We start from the raw sequence: 20,335 nt of genomic DNA on the forward strand, positions 1-20,335 counted from the left end.
CGTAACGAATGGTCGCTCACTACAAGCTCATTGTTTTTGCGCCCCATTTGGTCTACAGATAAAAGCTACGGCCGATTCGTTAGAAGCGTATAGCCAATAAACCGATCAGTCATCGCCGGCCGGGACTGCTATAGATACTTTGCGCGCATGCGAGGTTTTATCAACGCTATCAGGTATTGGGCATGGAGTTCAGATATTTAATCGCACAATGGCTGATAGGTATAGGTAACGAGCGATAATGCGTTGAGGTTCGAGTTCTATCTAGGTTGACTGTGTTTATCGACAGTCAACAAATACTGATTATGAGCAACTACGTATAGTGAGACACCAAATCAAATTCTAAAACAAAATCAATAAAACTTTGTGTTACGTCAAGCGACGCTGATAATAGGTAAAATACCACGAAATCTATACCTATAAAGAAGGATTTCTGTCTGTCTGTCCGTATGTTCCTTATAGAATCGGAAACTACTGAACCAATCGGCATGAAAATATGCATGTAGAGGTTTTTTGGGGCCAGGAAAGGTTTTAGTGATGGTTAGAAACCCCTCCCCCCACTAAGAGGGGGGGCTCCCACACAAATGAAACACAAATTTCTGCATAACTCGACAACTAATCAAGCAAATAGAACAAAATTTGGCATGTGGGTGTTTTCGGTGACAAGAATTTATTCTATGACAAATTGAGACCCCTCCCCTCTTTATAAGGGGAATTATAACTCCTCTCCTCTTTAAAAGGGGGGGCTTCCATACAAATTTCCTCATAACTCAAGAACTAATCAAGCAAATGGAACCAAATTTGGCATGTGAAGGTTTTCGAGGGCAAGAATATTTTCTATAGTAAATTCGGACCCCTCCCCACTTTAAGAGGGGGGCTCCTGTACCAAAGAAACATAATTTTCCTCATAACTCGAGAAGTAATTAAGCAAATGGAACCAAATTTGGCATGTGGGTGTTTTTGGAGACAAATTTTTTTTCTATGATGAATTAGGACCCCTCCCCGTTTTAGGAGCGGGGATCCTATACACATGAAATTCAAATTTCCTCATAACTGAGTAAATAAGGACCTCTCCCCACTTTAAGAGGGGGGGCTCCTATACAAACGAAATACAAATTTCCTCATAACTCGAGAACTAATCAAGCAAGTGGAACAAAATTTGGCACGTGGGTGTTTTTGGAGACAAAATTTTTTTCTATGATGAATTGGGACCTCTCCCCGCTTTAGGAAGGGGGGCTCCTATACAAATGAAATGCAAATTTCCTCATAACTCGAGAATTAATCAAGCAAATGGAACCAAATTTGGCATGTGAAAGTTTTCTAGGGCATGAATATTTTCTATGGTGAATTAGAACCCCTCCCCACTTTAAGAGGGGGGGCTCTCATACAAACGAAATACAAATTTCCTCATAACTCTAGAACTAATCAAGTAAATGGAACCAAATTTATCATGTGGGTGTTTTTGTAGGCAAAAATATTTTCTATGGTATATTTTCTATGGATTTCCCCACTTTAAGAGGAGGGGGGGCTCCTATACAAATGAAAAACAAATTTCCTCATAACTCGAGAACTAATCAAGCAAATGGAACCAAATTTGACATGTAAGTGGTTTTGGACGCAAGATTTTTTTCTATGGTGAATTGAGACCTCTCTTCTTTAGAAAGCGAGTTATGGCCCATCTCCCCTTTAAGAGGGTGGGCTTCCATACAAATGAAATGCAAATTTCCTCTTATCTCGAGAACTAATCAATCAAATGGAACCAAATTTGGCATGTGGGAGTTTTAGATGGCAGAAATTTTTTCTATGGTGAATTACAACCCCTTCCCCTTTTAAGAGGGGAGCTCCCATACAAATGAAATTCAAATTTTCTTATTTCTATTTCTTCTGTCTAGTTCTTCTTGAGAACTAATCAAGCAAATGGAACCAAATTTGGCATGCGGGAGATTTTGGAGTCTTGAATTTATTTTACAATAGTTAGAGACCTCTCACCCCTGTGTACTCTCATACAAATAAAACAGAAATTTTTGCGAAACTCAAAAACTAATCGAACTCGAGAAATTCGAGACTCTTTCATAAAACATTAGTCAATACAAGACCACAAAAACTATCTATAGTAACACTAGATCATTCAGGACGAGACGGTCGCGAGTGTTGTCGGTGACCCGCCGTCGGAAGCGCCGCCCACTGGGGGGCTTGCAAAACTCGAGATTGTGACAAAGATCATCCGAGATTCATGATTTATGTACAACACAGGTTAATTTGTGGCAATACGAAGTTTGTCGGGTCAGCTAGTATAATAATAAAAGAATTGAAAACGACCGAATTTCACATTCTGTTATTGGATTCAGTTCGATCGATTGGGTATTGTTTGTATGTGTTATTATAAATCTTTATTACAGCGGAATCTCCACTACGTAAAATTTCAACTCAATCTGAATTTATTTGGTGAAAGTAAATACATTCAAATTAAATGAAGAAATTAGCCTCTGATGAAAATCGAAAGCTGAGTTTTGAGGCCAATGCAGAAAAGTACAAATTTGACACAAATCAGATGAATTTTTGAATTGAAAATTTTGCATATAATTTTATATAAAAAAATTATATGGAACTTTCACTCACAATATTACAAAATTTTCGGTATGCCCATCTTTCTTTTTAAATGCCAAGTGCTATAATGAGTAATACAGATATGTTCTCTACATAAATCTGTATTTATTAAAAATAGGTAACAGCGTAAACGAATTCGGGGTCGGGCGAACTACCTTTAATTTACAAAGGACCATTACAAATATTTTAGAACGTTTCAAACATACGTTTATTATTTTCAAGGCACCCCCTCACATTTCAATGAAACTTTTTGTGTGTAAAGAGTCCATGTAAATAAACGACTTTGCATACTTAGTTTTTCAAAAATTGGTCTAGACTGACGTTTGGAATGGGCTTAATTTTTTTGTCTTTTTTATTATAAAAACTCGAATTAATCACCTAGCGGTGAAACCTGGCCTTTCTACTGCAACAATAATTATTTCTCAGGAACATCTATAATTAAGTTGAATCCGTTTTCCTTTTATGGACCCTTGTGGTTTACAATAGGATGATGACCGGGTCCGTTATAGGAATTCTAGATTATTTTGCATGAAGAGGGTCCACTAATGGCGAAATATGTCATATTGTAAACCGTATAATGGTTTCTCACTTGTTCGAATTTAAGGCATTAATTATTAAATTCAGGTAAAATTTTGTAAACTGAACTGTTTTATAAACTGAACTGAACTAATAAACTAATAACTAATAAAACTGCCGAGACTGTACCCTAGGTCCATTATAGATAAAGGGTCCGCTGAAGGTTAACTTACCCTAGGTATTTTTTTTTTGAGATATAAACATTACCCACCAGTTTGATTTTTTTGTCGTCTACCTAAAAAGTAAAGCCAAGCTATGTGTTTAAACGTCCTGTGGAGAACTTGAGCCTTTTTATTGCCAGACTTCGCAGCAGGCTATTTGAGTACAGGAAAGTTACGGGGTTAGTGCAACGATCCTACTGACCCTATCTAGCAGCACCGTCTAGCCGAGATTCGAACATACGACGACTGGCTTGTTAGACCAGCATCGTACCTCGAAGCCAACTAAGCGGCAACTTGTCGTCTACCTATTCAGTTAAAATAGGAGACCAGGCTGCTATACCACAAACAGTCTAAGTTAGTTAGATACTGAAAAAGTCACGTTGAGACCGAAATACGTATTTATCATCGAAAGTGAAAACAAAAATCCAGAGAAAACAAATCATACACAACTCGCGAAAAGAAACTGAATTCAACGCGAGTAGGAAAACTGAGGACTAACAATGCCCATGTAGCGTTAGAAACTGAAAATACCAGGCAACGGATGAAACTGAAAAGATACCTATTTGTTTAAAGCAACCGCTTTGCTTTTCTTGTCTGATGGTGAATCCGCTGGCGATGAAAATGACAAATGAAATGTTTCTCACTTATCTTGTATTTCAATGCAAATTGCAAAATTGAACACACATACATAGACACATACATACACATGCATACGTACATACGCACATACATCACACATACGTTGAATACAATCGACCCTTGATTGATATATTTTGGTTTCACACGTTTTGAATGGTTTAACATATGGTGCTTAAATGTTTAAGTTTGAGTAAGTTTAAGTTTAAGTTACCTAGGAACACCGCGCGCGTAATTTCCATTGTATGATTATCGAATACCGTAAACTTCATAGCTTTTGTACTGTACAGCTTCCTGATAAAATGGTCGGGATTTTTAAGCATGTTTTATGATCGAAGGATGCTCAAAAGTATCCCGCGCAGCCATGATTTTCGATGTAATTGCCAAACGTGTCTATAGTTTCAGGACGGCTTTCGCGCATATAGTACAAACAAATTTCTATCAGTACCTAATAACTAATCGCACACGATTTTTAACGGAAAGAATAGATTGAGAGCACATAATCTTCGGTATCGGTAAATGATTTCTCTTGATTTTTTTCTTAAATCGATACTTCGGATTTCCATTGCGTTTTTCGCGATGACCACCTAACGAAACACGTCCAAAATCGTACACGAGCTCAAATAACAGTGATCCACCTACCTCGGTGGATCTAGATCAATTCCTTTCTACTAACAACAACTCCTTCCTGTGACACTTTTGGATGATGCAGAGGATTCCTCGACCTCTAGTAGCAACAAGTGCCTTACTAATATTCCTTTCCGTCTTTAATTGACCTGCATGGATGTGGCCAGCTTTACTATTGATCACCATCCATAAAGAATTGGATCACCAGAAAATGCACAATGAGAATGATATGCTACTGTCAAGCATCATTTTGATGCTTCTTTGCGCAATTTCAGCTGATCTAGATCAATCGTGGGCAACCCACGGGCGGTCAAACTATGCTATGCTATGATATGCTTTAGCCTTCCAGTAAATTTGAGTATTTTTCCGTCTGCTGATCAAATATTTTTTGAGGAGTTTGTCCAAAAACAGTTTTGCAGTACGTCTCATCACCCATAATGACGCAATTAACAAAGTTCTCATGCCCTGAGGTCTGGATGTTTCTTTGCCTGCAGATTTTGTTTATGGCTCGAAACCAGATTGACTTGATCGATTGACAAAAATGCTTTTAAATAAACAAACAAATTTAAACAAATGATTTATTACTATTTCCATCTTGCACATCATCCAACATTATTTTTTCAACTTTCAAGCCGACAAAAAGCAACCTTTTATTGAAGTACCAATCTTCGATCATGATCAGGTGTAATCAGGGACAATCAAGGATCAAAGCAAAGCATATGTAATATTTTTTTGCAAAAGTCAGTATTTTATTATTTTGTGTAACTGTAAACATTTTAACATAGGGGTTGCTTTATAGGGTTAAGATATAGGGGAAGAATGTATTATGAGCCCCCCTGGCCAATTTGCTCCACCATTCTTCGTTTTTCCATAACCAAGCGAACTTAAAATGCAAAACCACCCAGAAACTATAGTATTTAATAGAACCAGCCTACTATGCAAGTATGACAGTTGACACTTGCTGTAAAAACAAAATAAAAATAAAATTTGTTTTTGAGCAGCTTCGAAAGTAATTTTTTGTGTCGTTTCCATAAACTATTTTTATAGAAAAACAGATCTAAGTTGAAGTCAATTGCCGTCACTTACTTCAATTAGTATTGTTGCTCTAACCGTGGTGGGAATAATTTATTTCCAACGACCAAATTCCACGTAACTCAACTACGCGGTGCCCCATACAGAAAAGAAAAAATTTCTACCAGTGATAGACCTACTCTATATTTTGAAAACAACGGAAATAGTTTTACTTTCTACAAAATAGAGTAGGTCTATCACTGGTAGAAATACTCAAATTACCGCATTGGGCATGTTATACTGCAGGTGGGGCATTTTACCCCACGCAGACGAGAAACACAAAATATAGGTGCCTTTATTAAATAATTCCTAGCCTATTTATTCTACAATAATAACTGCAATAAACAATTGCAATTGATTTTCAGCTTTAAATACTAACATACACTCGTAGTTGTAACGTTAATTTGGGGAAGCATAACGGAGATACATCCATTTATTCTTAGGGGGCACATTATCCGTTTTTCCCCAGATATTGGAAGTGTCTGCCGAAAATGTAAAATAAAGTTTTCGTAAGAAACCGGAGACTTCTTTTAATTAAGCAGATTTTATTTTTCCGGTTGTATTTTATCCATATAGACCAAAAGTTACAGAAATCTCTTGCAAACATCTTAAAACAAAACAAAGAAAAGTTCAATGAGAAAAATTAGGGGAAACTTGCATTTAATTCTAACACAACTTAAAGCGAACCTCACGAATGCGCGTATTTCTTAAGTATGGCAAACATTTTATAGTAGATGTATAGTCTTTGATAAGGTAAATTACAATACGATGTTTTTTTCCATGTGTGGACTCATCACTGCGACCAGTATAGTTGATCTATTGTGACATCGCCCGGGTATTTGCTGTATGACCTGCACTGCATTTCTTTTTGCTATAATCGCTATTGAATGAGCGGTATGCTTATTAAATTTTATGCATGCTTGTGTATTGGGGTTTACCCTTCCTTCAAAGCTTGATCTACTTTACCCATTTATACCTCGCTGCCAGTGCTATCCCATATTATAGCCGTCCTTGACGAGGACTCATTCGTACCTCTGACCAGTGTACTTAACTATAGGAGGGACATTTGCACTGTCAAGAGGCTTCAGAGAGTAAATATAAATATAGAATTCAGCATGAAGGAAGGGTAAATAGAGGGGCCTGAGAATAAACCCATGCTAAAGTCACTTGAAATTGAATGGCTTGATTCTACTAAGAATTGAACCCACGACCACTCGCTTGTCAAAGCAGACTCGATAACCTTGCGGTTACGGAGCCCCCTATATTTAAAGAAAAAGGCATAAAGTTTGGAAAATACGATTTTCTAGAAGCGATAACTTAAGGGTCAAATACAATGGTCAACGTGTCCGTCAGCGTTATTCTGACAGTGTTTTGTGGGTTAACTTTATTGCGGCACTACAATGCTTAGCTACATGATTTATTTTCATCTTTTCTCGTGGTCAGATTGTTTCAAAATTATTTCGTTGTAATTCTTCTTTAACAATCGATTATGTTATTCCGCCGTATTTACCTTTTTCTCTTTCACCAGTCTTTCACTAGTCGCAGTTCAAAGCACCATTCCACGTCCAATATTTTGTATTTTGCGCAATCACGTGCGTTGAGAATATTTTTCTGAATGAATTTTGCACCTACATACTGCGTTACGTTTGCCGAGTTGCTGTATTTGCTATTAAAAATGAATTGATATCATCACTTGCATTCCGGCTTTAACGTGTTGTGCGGCCACCACTATGTTTGTGCTGTTTCACGCTGCGTTTATGTACCCGCACGAGGTAGTTAATTTAAAACTCCATTAAATGAATCACGTATGAAATCAGTACCATTTAGGAACCCGTAGCGTTTCGGAGAGAGATTTAGCGATGCGAGCATCTCGGCTCACGTTACCGAACTGCGATCACGCAATGTCAACAAAATTTCCCTGTTCTTGATACAACGGCTGTGTTCCTCAGCTTAAGTGTGCCGAAGAGCCTGTCAAGAGAGTAATGTGACGCATGCGCTTCCGATTTTCCGTAAAATGTACTAATGTAGGAACGTTTTATTCATTTTATTCGTTCGGATGTATCGAGCCAATAAAGCTCTTCTAGTAATTTACCTTATTATTGGTTTTGCTGATTGCAGTACATTGAATTTTTTCCAAAAAAAAAACGTTTTTTGTTACATAACCATCTTTCTACATTGGTAGGTACTGTAAAAAGCATCACCCTAACCGTAACGACATGTAAACAAGAATTGCGTCTCACGAATCGATTTATCAAATAATGAGAGTTTTTGAGACGGCGTTATGATTGTTTTTTTTCTCGCTAATAAAATCTAAAAGGTTACAGTGACCGTATTTTCCTTCAAGCGAGCATGGAGGTACGCATTCCTCTTTGGTCAAAGTTATAAATTTGTTTACGAATTAAATGAGGTGAATCGGCCTTTTCAAAGAAAGCTTTACTTCGAGTTTTCAATTCAACTGACTACCGTGACCGCTCCTAATTCTGCGCATTTTTCTAAAAAAATACCCTATTTCTAATTCCCGTCGTAACGTACATTTTACCTATATTATTTCTATCTCCCACAATAAGTAAAGCCATTCTAATTTTCATCATTTGTTGGATCGATTTAATGAATACTCCAAAAGTTCTTGTGCTGATTTGACTAAAACACACTTACTTTCCGATCCGTGAACTTTGAAATCACTGAAAAGCGACAAAGGTACACGGATACCAGTGAGCGACACGCCCTGGCAGGTGTTGTGGGTTCAAATCCGGTTATAATCTCTGATTACAGCTTGGTTCGACCCATGCACCTTCCAGCATTGGACAAAAGATAGGAGTCACAACGACAACTTGTTAAGCATAGTTACCTATTATCCCCCCCCTCTTCCTTTCCACCCTTCCCCTTCATTCCCGAAAAAAATCCTTCTTCATTACTTTCCCTTACCGTCCCTTCATCAATTGTAGAATCATCGTTTCAAAAAATATTAATATATGCCTGACCGCATTTCAAGGTCATGACTAAAGTCACGAGTTTGGTCAATACCTATCATATCAAGTACGGGTTTTACACACAATGATGTATTCGAAAAACTATGTTATAGCGTTATTTAAGATTTTCAAAATGCTATCTTTCTCGATCGCACTAACGCTGATTGATGCTGGCACTGCTTCGCCCATGCCTCGTACCTCGCAGCAAGGTATAGAAGCGCCTACAGTTATGCTTCGTTCGAAATGGTTTCGGTCAGAAAAACAAACCTCGTCTAAAATATAGCTCATACAGTTATACGCTAGTTTAAATTGGTCAGACGTTCGATGAATATTTTTTATTGAAAAATCTCGAACTCGAAACCAGACACTGAGGAAGCCTGCAAGTCGTAGGCGAATTACGTATCTGTCGTGAATAAAATATACATAGTAGAATTAAATTGGATAAGTTTTCTTCTTTTTTAATTTTAGGTTTAATTTAATTTTAACTTTCAGTTTCACATTAAATTATTTCGGCCCGCTTGTGAATAATGGCGTAATATTCAACAGACATTTATAAAAAAATAACTCAATGATCATAGTTATGCACGATGTTAAAAAATGGTTAGGGTATGTTGCTACATCGTCGTAATGTAATACGCGCATTCACTCGAAGCTGCACTGCCGGAAGAGGACGAGCTGGACGAAGCCCCTCTGGAGGACTGTTGGAACACTATCAAAACAGCCATCAGCAGTGTAGCGGACAGCTCCATCGGGCATGTGGCCCGGAATCAGCGGAACGTTTGACGATGAATATAGGAGGGTGATGGATGAGGAGAACGCTGCGCGGGCGGCCAAGATGCGCAGTGCCACACGTCAGAACGTGGAAAGACACAAGCAGAAGAAGATGCAGCGAAACCAAATCTTTCGGGAGAAAAAGCGCAACCTGGAAGAGCAGGAATATGCAGAGTTGGAGCGGCTGCATCGTTCTCAGGAAACGCGGAAGTTCTACCAGAAACTGAACGGATCCCGCAAAGGCTTTGTGCCGCGAGCCGAAATGTGTCGGGATAAGACTGGCAGTATTCTGACGGACGATCGTGAGGTGACGGATAGGTGGAAGCAGCACTTCGACGAACACCTGAATGGCGCCCAGGCGGAAAACCATGGCGGTGGGGAAAGCGATTTCGACGGTGCAACAAACGGGGAAGAGGTGCCAACCCCAACGATAGGCGAAGTTAAGGAGGCCATCATGCAGCTAAGGAACAACAAGTCAGCTGGAAAAGATGGCATCGGAGCGGAGCTTATTAAAATGGGACTAGAAAAGCTGGCCGTTTGTCTGCACCGACTAATTGTTAGAATTTGGGATACGGAACAGCTACCGGAGGAGTGGAAAGATGGGGTTATCTGCCCGATCTATAAAAAGGGCGACAAGTTGCACTGTGAGAACTATCGAGCGATCACCGTTCTCAATGCCGCTTATAAAGTGCTGTTCCAAATCATTTTCCGCCGTCTATCACCAATTGCGAATAGATTTGTGGGAACTTATCAAGCCGGCTTCGTTGAAGGTCGGTCTACAACGGATCAAATATTTACACTGCGGCAAATCCTCCAAAAGGGCCGTGAATACAGAGTTCCCACGCATAATTTATTCGTTGACTTCAAAGCCGCATATGATACCATCGACCGGAAAGAGCTATGGAAAATCATGGACGAGAACAGCTTCCCCAGGAAGCTCATCAAACTGATTAAATCTACGATGGATGGTACGCAGTGCTGTGTTCGGATTTCGGGTGGATTGTCAACTTCATTCGAATCACACAGAGGGCTTCGTCAAGGTGATGGTCTTTCATGCCTGCTGTTCAACATAGCGCTACAAGGTGTTATGAACCGAGCGGATATCAACACGCGGGGCACGATATTCAACAAATCTAGTCAATTCGTCTGCTTTGCCGATGACATGGATATTATCGGCAGAACAGCTGTGGCGGTGGCTGAACAGTACACCAGACTAAAGCGCGAAGCAGAAAAGATTGGGTTAAAGGTAAATACGTCTAAAACAAAGTACATGCTGGCCAGCAGAACCGAGGCCGAACGACACCGCTTGGGCAGTAGTATATTGATCGACGGCGATGAGTTTGAGGTAGTCGATGAATTTGTCTACCTTGGCTCACTGGTATCGGCGGAAAATGATACCAGCCGTGAGATTCGGAGGCGTATTATCAGCGGAAGTCGTGCTTACTATGGGCTCCACAAGCAATTGCGGTCGAGCAGACTAAGTCCCCGTACAAAGTGCACCCTCTACAAGACGCTTATTAGACCGGTTGTTCTCTACGGGCATGAAACATGGACAATGCTCGAGGAGGACCTGCGAGTGCTCGGAGTTTTGGAACGACGAGTGCTAAGAACGATCTTCGGCGGCGTACAGGAGAACGGAGTATGGAGGCGGAGGATGAACCATGAACTCGCACAGCTCTATGGCGAACCCAGTATCCAGAAGGTGGCTAAAGCTGGACGGATGCGATGGGCAAGGCATGTTGCAAGAATGCCGGACAACTGCCCTGCAAAGATGGTGTTCGCCTCAAATCCGGTAGGAACAAGACGACCAGGAGCGCAGCGAGCAAGATGGTTAGACCAGGTGGAGCGAGATCTGGCGGAGAGTACTCGGTGTCCGAGGAATTGGAGAGCGGTAGCCCTCAACCGAGTTACATGGAGATTTTGTTCAACAGGCTTTGTCTTAGAACGGCAAGCCACCTAAATAAAGTAAGTATGGTAGATAATGCACGAATACGGTTTTTCGGATAAACTGACGCGACTGATCAGTGCTATATTGCATCGAGCGATGTGTTTCGTGCGCATCTCTGGGACACTCTCGAGCCCTTTCGAAACGCGGCGAGGGTTAGAACAGGTGACAGTTTATTCTGCATGCTGTTCAACATCGCTCTTGAGGGGGTGACTTTGCCATCGTAACCCAGAACTTTGAGAGGGTGGTTGCAATCTACGCCAGACTGAAAGCGGAGTCTAGGAGGATTGGGTTAAAAATAAAGTAATAAGTTTTTTATGGACTTGAAACCGTGTCGCTGCTCACGGATGACATACGCGTTCATGCCGTGTTCGGGCAGAGTACAAACTGAAAGCGGAGAGTAGCGGAGACGTATAAATTACAAGCTACAGCTTTCTGACGAAAACACCCGTACTGAATTCAGTGACTAAATCTTACAAAAAAGTTTTCCAGGCGCAATAAACTTTTCTTCAAGAAATGATTCATGAAATGCAATTATCGACATAAATTTTGAAAATGTATGAAGTGTGTAGTGCTGCACACGAAGCCCATAGAAAAAACCCCTCCAGTAAGCACTTCCCAAACACGAAGGCTAAGGTGAAATACTAGAAAAGCACTATTTGTAAAGGTCGGGCCACTTGAGTAGTCATGGTTGGGCCACCAAAATTTTAAGCGTAGAAGCGCAATAATCGCTAGAGAGTATCAGTCACGTAAAATGTGATGAAATAAAGCAAAATTAATACGATAAAAACCTAGATTTTTGTTGTTTTTATTCATTATAGTTGTACACTTTGGACAAGGCGATTGTAGTAATATTGATTTTACAAGATCGCGTAAATTTTGCAAAAATGCAATTAAAAATAGGGTATTTATACCTATATGAGCCGTTGTTCCCGGAATTCATTCTTTTTATGTCTCGATATAGAATTTCAATACGTATGTCTGAGATTTTCTGCGGTGGCTCAACCTGTACAACATGACCCGATTATGACACCATTTTTTGTCTTAGCGTAAATGCCTATAACTTTTTTATTTTTCAAGCAATCAGTTCAAAAGTTTCCGGAAATATACCTTATTCTTAGACCTTTGCAACGATGTATTTTGATTTCCAAAATTCTTTTTGAAACAAAAATTATGAGCGAATTTCAAAACGTGGCCCAACCACGGCGACACTCCCCTATTTATATTGATGTGCTGGATACGTCAATGAAATTTATTTTACTTGATCAATCAGTTCAAATGGATGAGTCGTGACTGACAAATCACATATGACCTTCACAATTTCGTCTGCTACTTGTCAAGTGATTGTACAGATTCTCCTATTCCCCTTTCTCATGATCCCGATGTGGATACTGCAGAGGAGAAATTTGCATCTGCTTGTTTTGAATCAAAAAACTATTTCACGAATGAAGAAAACTGCTTTACTGGAACGTTTATTCAAGCTTCGGTTGTTGGCGCTTAAAACTACATTCTCGAGAACGTTTCATATCGATGTTGAACTGCCTACACACAACATACAATCGAGTATTTTACGGTTGCTTTAAAATATAAATATGCTCGTTTTATACAATGATTATCCTTTTTACGATTCTTTACTCACAAAAGCGTTAACTGTTGACTCGGTTTGCTTACATCGACTATGTTACATATGCACAATAAAAACGAGTGGCAATAAATAGCACTACTAACGAGGCAGTTAGAAAGTGAACGGTTTACTGGGCGTTTTGTAGTGGTATCCATCCTGGTCTAGTGTGTGCGATGGCGGTAGTTGGCAGTTTGGTCCCTGTCCACCGTTGGTGCAGCTTGGTTGCGTTGGTACAGGAGGTCGAGTAGCAGGAGGATATGGAGTAGGTGAACCGGGAACAACGCAATTTGGACCCTGTCCGCCATTAGTGCAGCAATATGGAGGAACACCTCCACGCGGGCATGGAGATTGTGTTGGTACTGGAGGTCTGGGAGCAGGAGGGATTGGGATAGGCGATGTTGGACCAATGCAAAGAGGGCCTTGTCCGCCGTTAGTGCAACAGTATGGTGGAACTCCACCTGGTGGGCAACCAGGTCGTGTTGGAGTAGGTCGAGGGGGTGGTAGTGTTGGAACAACGCAGTTAGGACCTTGTCCACCATTTGTACAGCAGTGGGGTGGAAAACCACCGTATGGACAACCTGCAGGTGTCGGGCGAGGAGGCTGAGTTGGAGGTGGGCGCGGTGGGGGTGGTCTAGGGACAACACAATTAGGACCTTGTCCACCATTTGTGCAACAATACGGGGGAACTCCGCCGTTGGGACAGCCTACTGGTGTTGGAGGTCGCGTCGGTCCTGGAGTAGGAGATGGGGGACGTGGCTGTTGGCATGATGGTCCTAAAAATTAAGCAGATTTTTATCTAAACCCTAAATTAATTTTGAATTTGATCCTACCTACTCCACCATTTGTACATGGTGGTAGATATTCATTATTGTCGATTGTGGGTGGTCGAGTCGGTACTGCACAATTTGGCCCTGATCCTCCATTAGTGCAGCAGTATGGTGGGACACCTCCGAATTGGCATCCAGCAGGTGTCGTTGGCGGTCTTGGAGGTGGAGGTCTCGTTGGAACTACACAGTTTGGCCCTGATCCTCCGTTAGTGCAACAATGTGGTGGAACACCTCCGAATGGGCATCCGGTAGGTGTCGTTGGCGGTCTTGGAGGTGGAGGTCTCGTTGGAACTGCACAGTTTGGCCCTGATCCTCCATTAGTGCAGCAGTATGGTGGGACACCTCCGAATTGGCATCCAGCAGGTGTCGTTGGCGGTCTTGGAGGTGGAGGTCTCGTTGGAACTACACAGTTTGGCCCTGATCCTCCGTTAGTGCAACAATGTGGTGGAACACCTCCGAATGGGCATCCGGTAGGTGTCGTTGGCGGTCTTGGAGGTGGAGGTCTCGTTGGAACTACACAATTTGGCCCCGATCCTCCATTAGTGCAACAATGTGGTGGAACACCTCCGAATGGGCATCCGGTAGGTGTTGTTGGCGGTCTTGGAGGTGGAGGTCTCGTTGGAACTGCACAGTTTGGCCCTGATCCTCCATTGGTGCAGCAGTATGGTGGGATACCTCCGAATGGGCATCCAGCAGGTGTCGTTGGTGGTCTTGGAGGTGGAGGTCTCGTTGGCACCGCACAGTTTGGCCCTGATCCTCCATTAGTGCAACAATGTGGTGGAACACCTCCGAATGGGCATCCAGCAGGTGTCGTTGGCGGTCTTGGAGGTGGAGGTCTCGTTGGAACCGCACAGTTTGGCCCTGATCCTCCATTAGTGCAGCAGTATGGTGGGACACCTCCGAATTGGCATCCAGCAGGTGTCGTTGGCGGTCTTGGAGGTGGAGGTCTCGTTGGAACTACACAATTTGGCCCCGATCCTCCATTAGTGCAACAATGTGGTGGAACACCTCCGAATGGGCATCCGGTAGGTGTCGTTGGCGGTCTTGGAGGTGGAGGTCTCGTTGGAACTGCACAGTTTGGCCCTGATCCTCCGTTGGTGCAGCAGTATGGTGGGACGCCTCCGAATAGGCATCCAGCAGGCGTTGTTGGTGGTCTAGGTGGCTGTGTGGGAGTCGGTGGCCTTGGCGTTGGATATGTAGGTCTACCTGTCGTCGCACAATTTGGTCCTGTACCTCCGTTATTGCATGGTGGAAGATATTCGTTATCACTTCCTGTTGGAGGAGGTAATGGAGGTCGCGTTGGTGGCGGGGCTGGAGGTGATGGAACATAACAGTTGGGTCCTGTTCCTCCATTCGTACAACAATATGGTGGTTCTCCTATAAACGCAATATTTATTACTACTGTCATAAATTGAAATTTATTTATTTGCTCACCTCCATCAGGGCATGGTCTAGGTGTTACTGGTGGTTTTGTTGGCACTGCGCAGTTCGGTCCCTGTCCTCCGTTTGTACAGCAATATGGTGGAACTCCACCGTATGGACACGGTTGCGGTGGAGGTGGTGGACGAGTAGGAGGCGGGGATGGTGGCACTGGAACCACACAGTTGGGTCCCTGTCCACCATTGGTGCAGCAGTGAGGTGGTACTCCACCGTATGGACACGGTCTCGGTGGAGGTGGTGGTGGTGGCCGAGTAGGAGGTGGGGATGGTGGTGCTGGAACCACACAGTTGGGTCCCTGTCCACCATTGGTGCAGCAGTGAGGTGGTACTCCACCGTATGGACACGGTCTCGGTGGAGGTGGTGGTGGTGGCCGAGTAGGAGGTGGGGATGGTGGTGCTGGAACCACACAGTTGGGTCCCTGTCCACCATTAGTGCAGCAGTGAGGTGGTACTCCACCGTATGGACACGGTCTCGGTGGAGGTGGTGGTGGTGGCCGAGTAGGAGGTGGGGATGGTGGTGCTGGAACCACACAGTTGGGTCCCTGTCCACCATTGGTGCAGCAGTGAGGTGGTACTCCACCGTATGGACACGGTCTCGGTGGAGGTGGTGGTGGTGGCCGAGTAGGAGGTGGGGATGGTGGTGCTGGAACCACACAGTTGGGTCCCTGTCCACCATTAGTGCAGCAGTGAGGTGGTACTCCACCGTATGGACACGGTCTCGGTGGAGGTGGTGGTGGTGGCCGAGTAGGAGGTGGGGATGGTGGTGCTGGAACCACACAGTTGGGTCCCTGTCCACCATTGGTGCAGCAGTGAGGTGGTACTCCACCGTATGGACACGGTGTTGGTGGAGGAGGAGGTGGCCGTGTAGGAGGCGGAGAGGGCGGTGCTGGGACTATACAGTTAGGACCTTGACCTCCATTTGTACAGCAATATGGTAGTACCCCTCCGTATGGACATGTCGGGGATGGAACTACACAATTAGGGCCCTGTCCTCCGTTGGTGCAACAGTAAGGTGGCTCACCTGAAATAAAATGAAGATTTAGGCCGGCACATAAACAATGCTTGTTTTATAATTTATACCTCCTGCAGGACAAGCTGGTGGCGGTGTTGGCACTACGCAGTTTGGTCCTTGTCCACCATTAGTGCAGCAGTACGGAGGGACGCCGCCAAATGGACAGGGTCTTGGTGTAGCTGGTGGCGATGGTTTATCGATTGGTGGGAAAGGAACATCTGGTCTCGGATATTCGTAACCATTAGGGCCAAGTCGGGTGGTTATTTCCGCTCCACTGAGCGTTGCTAGCGCTAGGCAAAGCACCAGCAGCCGCTATGACCGGAAAACGAAAACAAGAAATGTGAATGACTTAAGTTGACATCAAGCATTATAAGGATTTATTGGTTAAATGTAATATTTCCGTTTTTCTGTGGCTAGCTCTAACAACACGGTGTTAAAACGTTGCATCGGTCGTACAATATTAGTTGTTGTAATCAAATACTATAATAACTAAAACATAGATTGGAATTTTAGTTTCACCATTGAGGTTCCTCACGAGGGTCTTCATTAATAGACTCCCACAGAGGTTAGGATCAATGAACAGGTTGGAGTAGGCATGATTATCAACGCGCTGTAAAGCAATTGTGTAAAGAGCATGATGTGAACGTGCGGCGAATGATAGTTGCGAACCAAAACATGACTAAATGCTTTATCTTTCAGTTCTATGTTTTATCTCTACTTTTACTACGTGAGATGTATGCCGCAATTGATACTTTTTTGTTAGTAAAATAATTTACAGTGTGATCGCGGTATCCTGTCCAGTCGCGATTTGGAATTCAAATAGTAAAATCACAATCAGGGATGGAAGATCAGTGATTTTGATAAAATCTGTGAATTATGACAAACAGTGAATCTTTAGCGTTGATCACAAGATTTTGTTCTTTAAACAGTCTCAGCAGTCGATCATAGTGTCACATCTTACCTAGCTGCGAGAAAAAAGGTCACACATGTTGTTTGTATTGCGATTCATGCGATGCACACAACCAATCGTCTGTATCTGTTATATTTCTCAACGCAATCATGCAATGAACATGATCTGACATGAGGTTTGTCATAATCTGTGCGGATCGCAACAAAGTGTTTGTCGCTTGTAAGTAGTGATGTCAATTCGCGTTGACGAACGTAAGCTGCTGCCACCTCCAAAAGTTTACTGTAGGGGTGAAGCGGAATAGGGATTTCTTAAAGAGCGCAAGAGATCGAAACATTTTGGCAGATTTTCACCCACACGTACATACGGGCATTTCTATGAGTGTGCAAGAGATCGTTTAATGCCGTCAACGCGAATGAATCTGAATCGGATCGCTCCAATGATCTTGATCGCTAGAAACGATTTTTTTTCCATCTCTGGTAACAATATATTTCCTTAGGACCAATATGAAAAACCTGATTTAAACCATCTAGTGGTGAAAGGAACCTTTGTTATACGGTCTTACTTGCTATTTAAGATAGAAACCGACACATCTTCGGAACATAATTCATCTATTGGTTAACGTTGCTTAGGGCGTTGGTTTACATAAAATTTTTGGAAATTGAATAAGTTTACACAATTTGAACAAAATAGGAGCACTTATACATTTTGATAGATCCTTTTTTCATGAAATTGCGGAGTCAGTTGTTATTAATGTGAGCAAGTGCAAGTAAAAGTAAGTTATAAGGGGAAATACTATTCTTTAACATATACATTGCGTAGTAAAGGTCTGGTTTATAGGTTTTTGAACTATGCATAAGTTGCATAGTTCTCTTGAATTTCATCAATTTGTATTAACCTTCGGTTAGTCACGCAGTGGTATTTTGTACAACACGTGTAGGTTTTTGAATGCCATATTGTTATAAAGTTACAAATCGTTGTTTAACTAACGTATATTCTTCAATAAACTTGTTATGAGCAAAATGTCATAACTATTCAATGCATTAATACTTTAAATTGTTAGGAAAATAGATCAGCATAAACCGACAACACAGAAATGAAGCATGTGAGGTGTACCGCAATTGACTCTACCCGGAATTTTCTCTCGTTTCTTCATATGGAAAAATGCTGTTTTTCTGCAGCAAAACTATCAGCAAATGTAAATGTATCCGTCTGTTGGTAGTCAAGTAATTCGGAGTTCGGATTAGAGTATTTTTTATAATCAAAATTCTACAGTTCCTGAACAAGCAAACATAGAGGTATACTATATTTAGCAGTTGTGTATTTTATCTATTAGTACAACTTTGTAATACATGTAAAAGTCATACAACAATTCCAAAAAGATCTAAAATAGAAAAACTGATTTTACAAATTCATATTCAATCTTTTTCTATCTTCGCTGAATAGATAGAAGGTTGCTGTCTTCAGCAAAATTTCTTGTAATAATACGCTCTAAAGCTTTGCAGAACTCGTCAATGTGTTATATGGAAACTGAAGAAAAATATTTTTTTTATTTCACTTTAAAGGGGATTAATCAAAATTTAAATTCTACCAGACGATAGAGCTTTCAATTTCAAGAAACTCTTCCAAAAGTTCGATAAATCTAAAACCGAGTTTTCCCAGTCAAAACTCTAATGCGCACGTTTTTTGGTTTTGGGCTATCGTGCGCGCGAGTAACCATGTTACAAAAGTTGTCGCGAAATTTTGAAGATACATTCGCAGTGTCAAAACCTTTCGTTTGATTCTAAAATAATTGAAACTTGATAAATTGTCTTAGTTAAAATTATTATAAATTATTGTTAATTTTGATGTGCTGTACACGATTGTTCATAACTTTCAAATTAAACATCCAATCAAAAAACAAATCAATAGTGATCTATTAGGCTATATTGCCTTTCAAATGAGACTAATAGCACACACACACACGCACACACACACACGCACACACACCCACACGCACACACACACGCACACACACACGCACACACACGCACACACACACACACACGCACACACACACACACACACACACACACACGCACACACGCACACACACACGCACACGCACACACACACACACACATTGCTCAGTGCGTCGAACCCTATCGATTGGTATTGAGCTTGCTGACGTTTGCCGCACGCACACATCGACGCGCGATTTGTTGTTGCTGTTGTTAGATTTTACATTGATTTTACACGTTTGTTTTTGTTTTCCCCCAGTTATACCCCGGTAAAAAAACATACGTTTGAGTGAAAAACGGTAAGTTTTTGTAACCCTTAGCAAGCTCTATATGTGACTCGGCCCTCCGGGCCTCGGTTCGACTTCGTGTTTTTCCACCAGTTTCTTAACCTTTTTTATATAATATAACAAAGGTAAAAATATCTGAAGCTGCTGTTAAAGTGATTATGCATTTGGATTAGTCAGTATAAAAAAGTTGTCGACCTTCGCGAATTATTTATTCAATGCATTTCATTCACACGATGCAAAGCATCGAACCGTAACCTTGACAAATTAGTATCGTTTGATAGCTTTGGCGGAACGGTGTGGGATCAATCGTTATCGATTCAACCCATGGCGCTTTTTTCATTGATCCATCTTTGCACCTATTCAAAGGTTATGGGTGGTTATGACTAAAATGCAAGTCTCTTCCTTAGATTTATGTTACTTACAAGTTATGTTTTACCTTTGTTATACAATAACAAAGGTTTTTTTTAAAGCTGTACAAGGGCTTTGTCAAGATATTACTAGTGATCCTCAATGTTAGAGATATACGGAAGCAGTGTTTTTGAAGAACCTATTGCGAAAAATGATTAGTTACTAATAATGTTTTGTTTATTACCGCTATTGAGCAGAAAAAAAATTGGCTGTGTTGTGTACAAACAAAACAAACGTTCTGCTTTGTTGTTTCCATTAATTGCACTTTAATAATGTCATTTTTATATTGATTCTGTTAATATTGAGTTTCAATAGCACATTTATAATGCAAAAATCCAACTATTATTGTTCCTTCGGTATGGTAATTGCAAGCAACTATAGAGAATAATCACTCAAAGGCTAACATTGCTTCTATAGACTTCAATTAAAAAACCGGTAAACACCAGGGTAACCGCTTTATGACGATGCTAA

General features: G+C 41.5%; 1 protein-coding gene across 1 annotated transcript in view; it reads right to left on the reverse strand.

Moving 5' to 3' along the window:
* Window positions 1-13,095: 13,095 nt before the first annotated feature.
* The window catches only part of LOC128736320 (basic proline-rich protein-like), a 78,152-nt gene continuing 70,912 nt past the window's right edge, over window positions 13,096-20,335 (reverse strand). The window contains exons 2-5 of the mRNA XM_053830794.1: window positions 16,331-16,574; window positions 15,246-16,271; window positions 13,815-15,188; window positions 13,096-13,757 (exon numbers count right to left, since the gene is read on the reverse strand). Of these exons, the coding sequence (XP_053686769.1) occupies window positions 13,096-13,757; window positions 13,815-15,188; window positions 15,246-16,271; window positions 16,331-16,574 (3,306 nt within the window). The remainder of the gene's footprint in view (window positions 13,758-13,814; window positions 15,189-15,245; window positions 16,272-16,330; window positions 16,575-20,335) is intronic.

This window comes from Sabethes cyaneus, chromosome 2, assembly GCF_943734655.1.
Source record: "Sabethes cyaneus chromosome 2, idSabCyanKW18_F2, whole genome shotgun sequence".
Lineage (NCBI taxonomy): Eukaryota > Metazoa > Arthropoda > Insecta > Diptera > Culicidae > Sabethes > Sabethes cyaneus.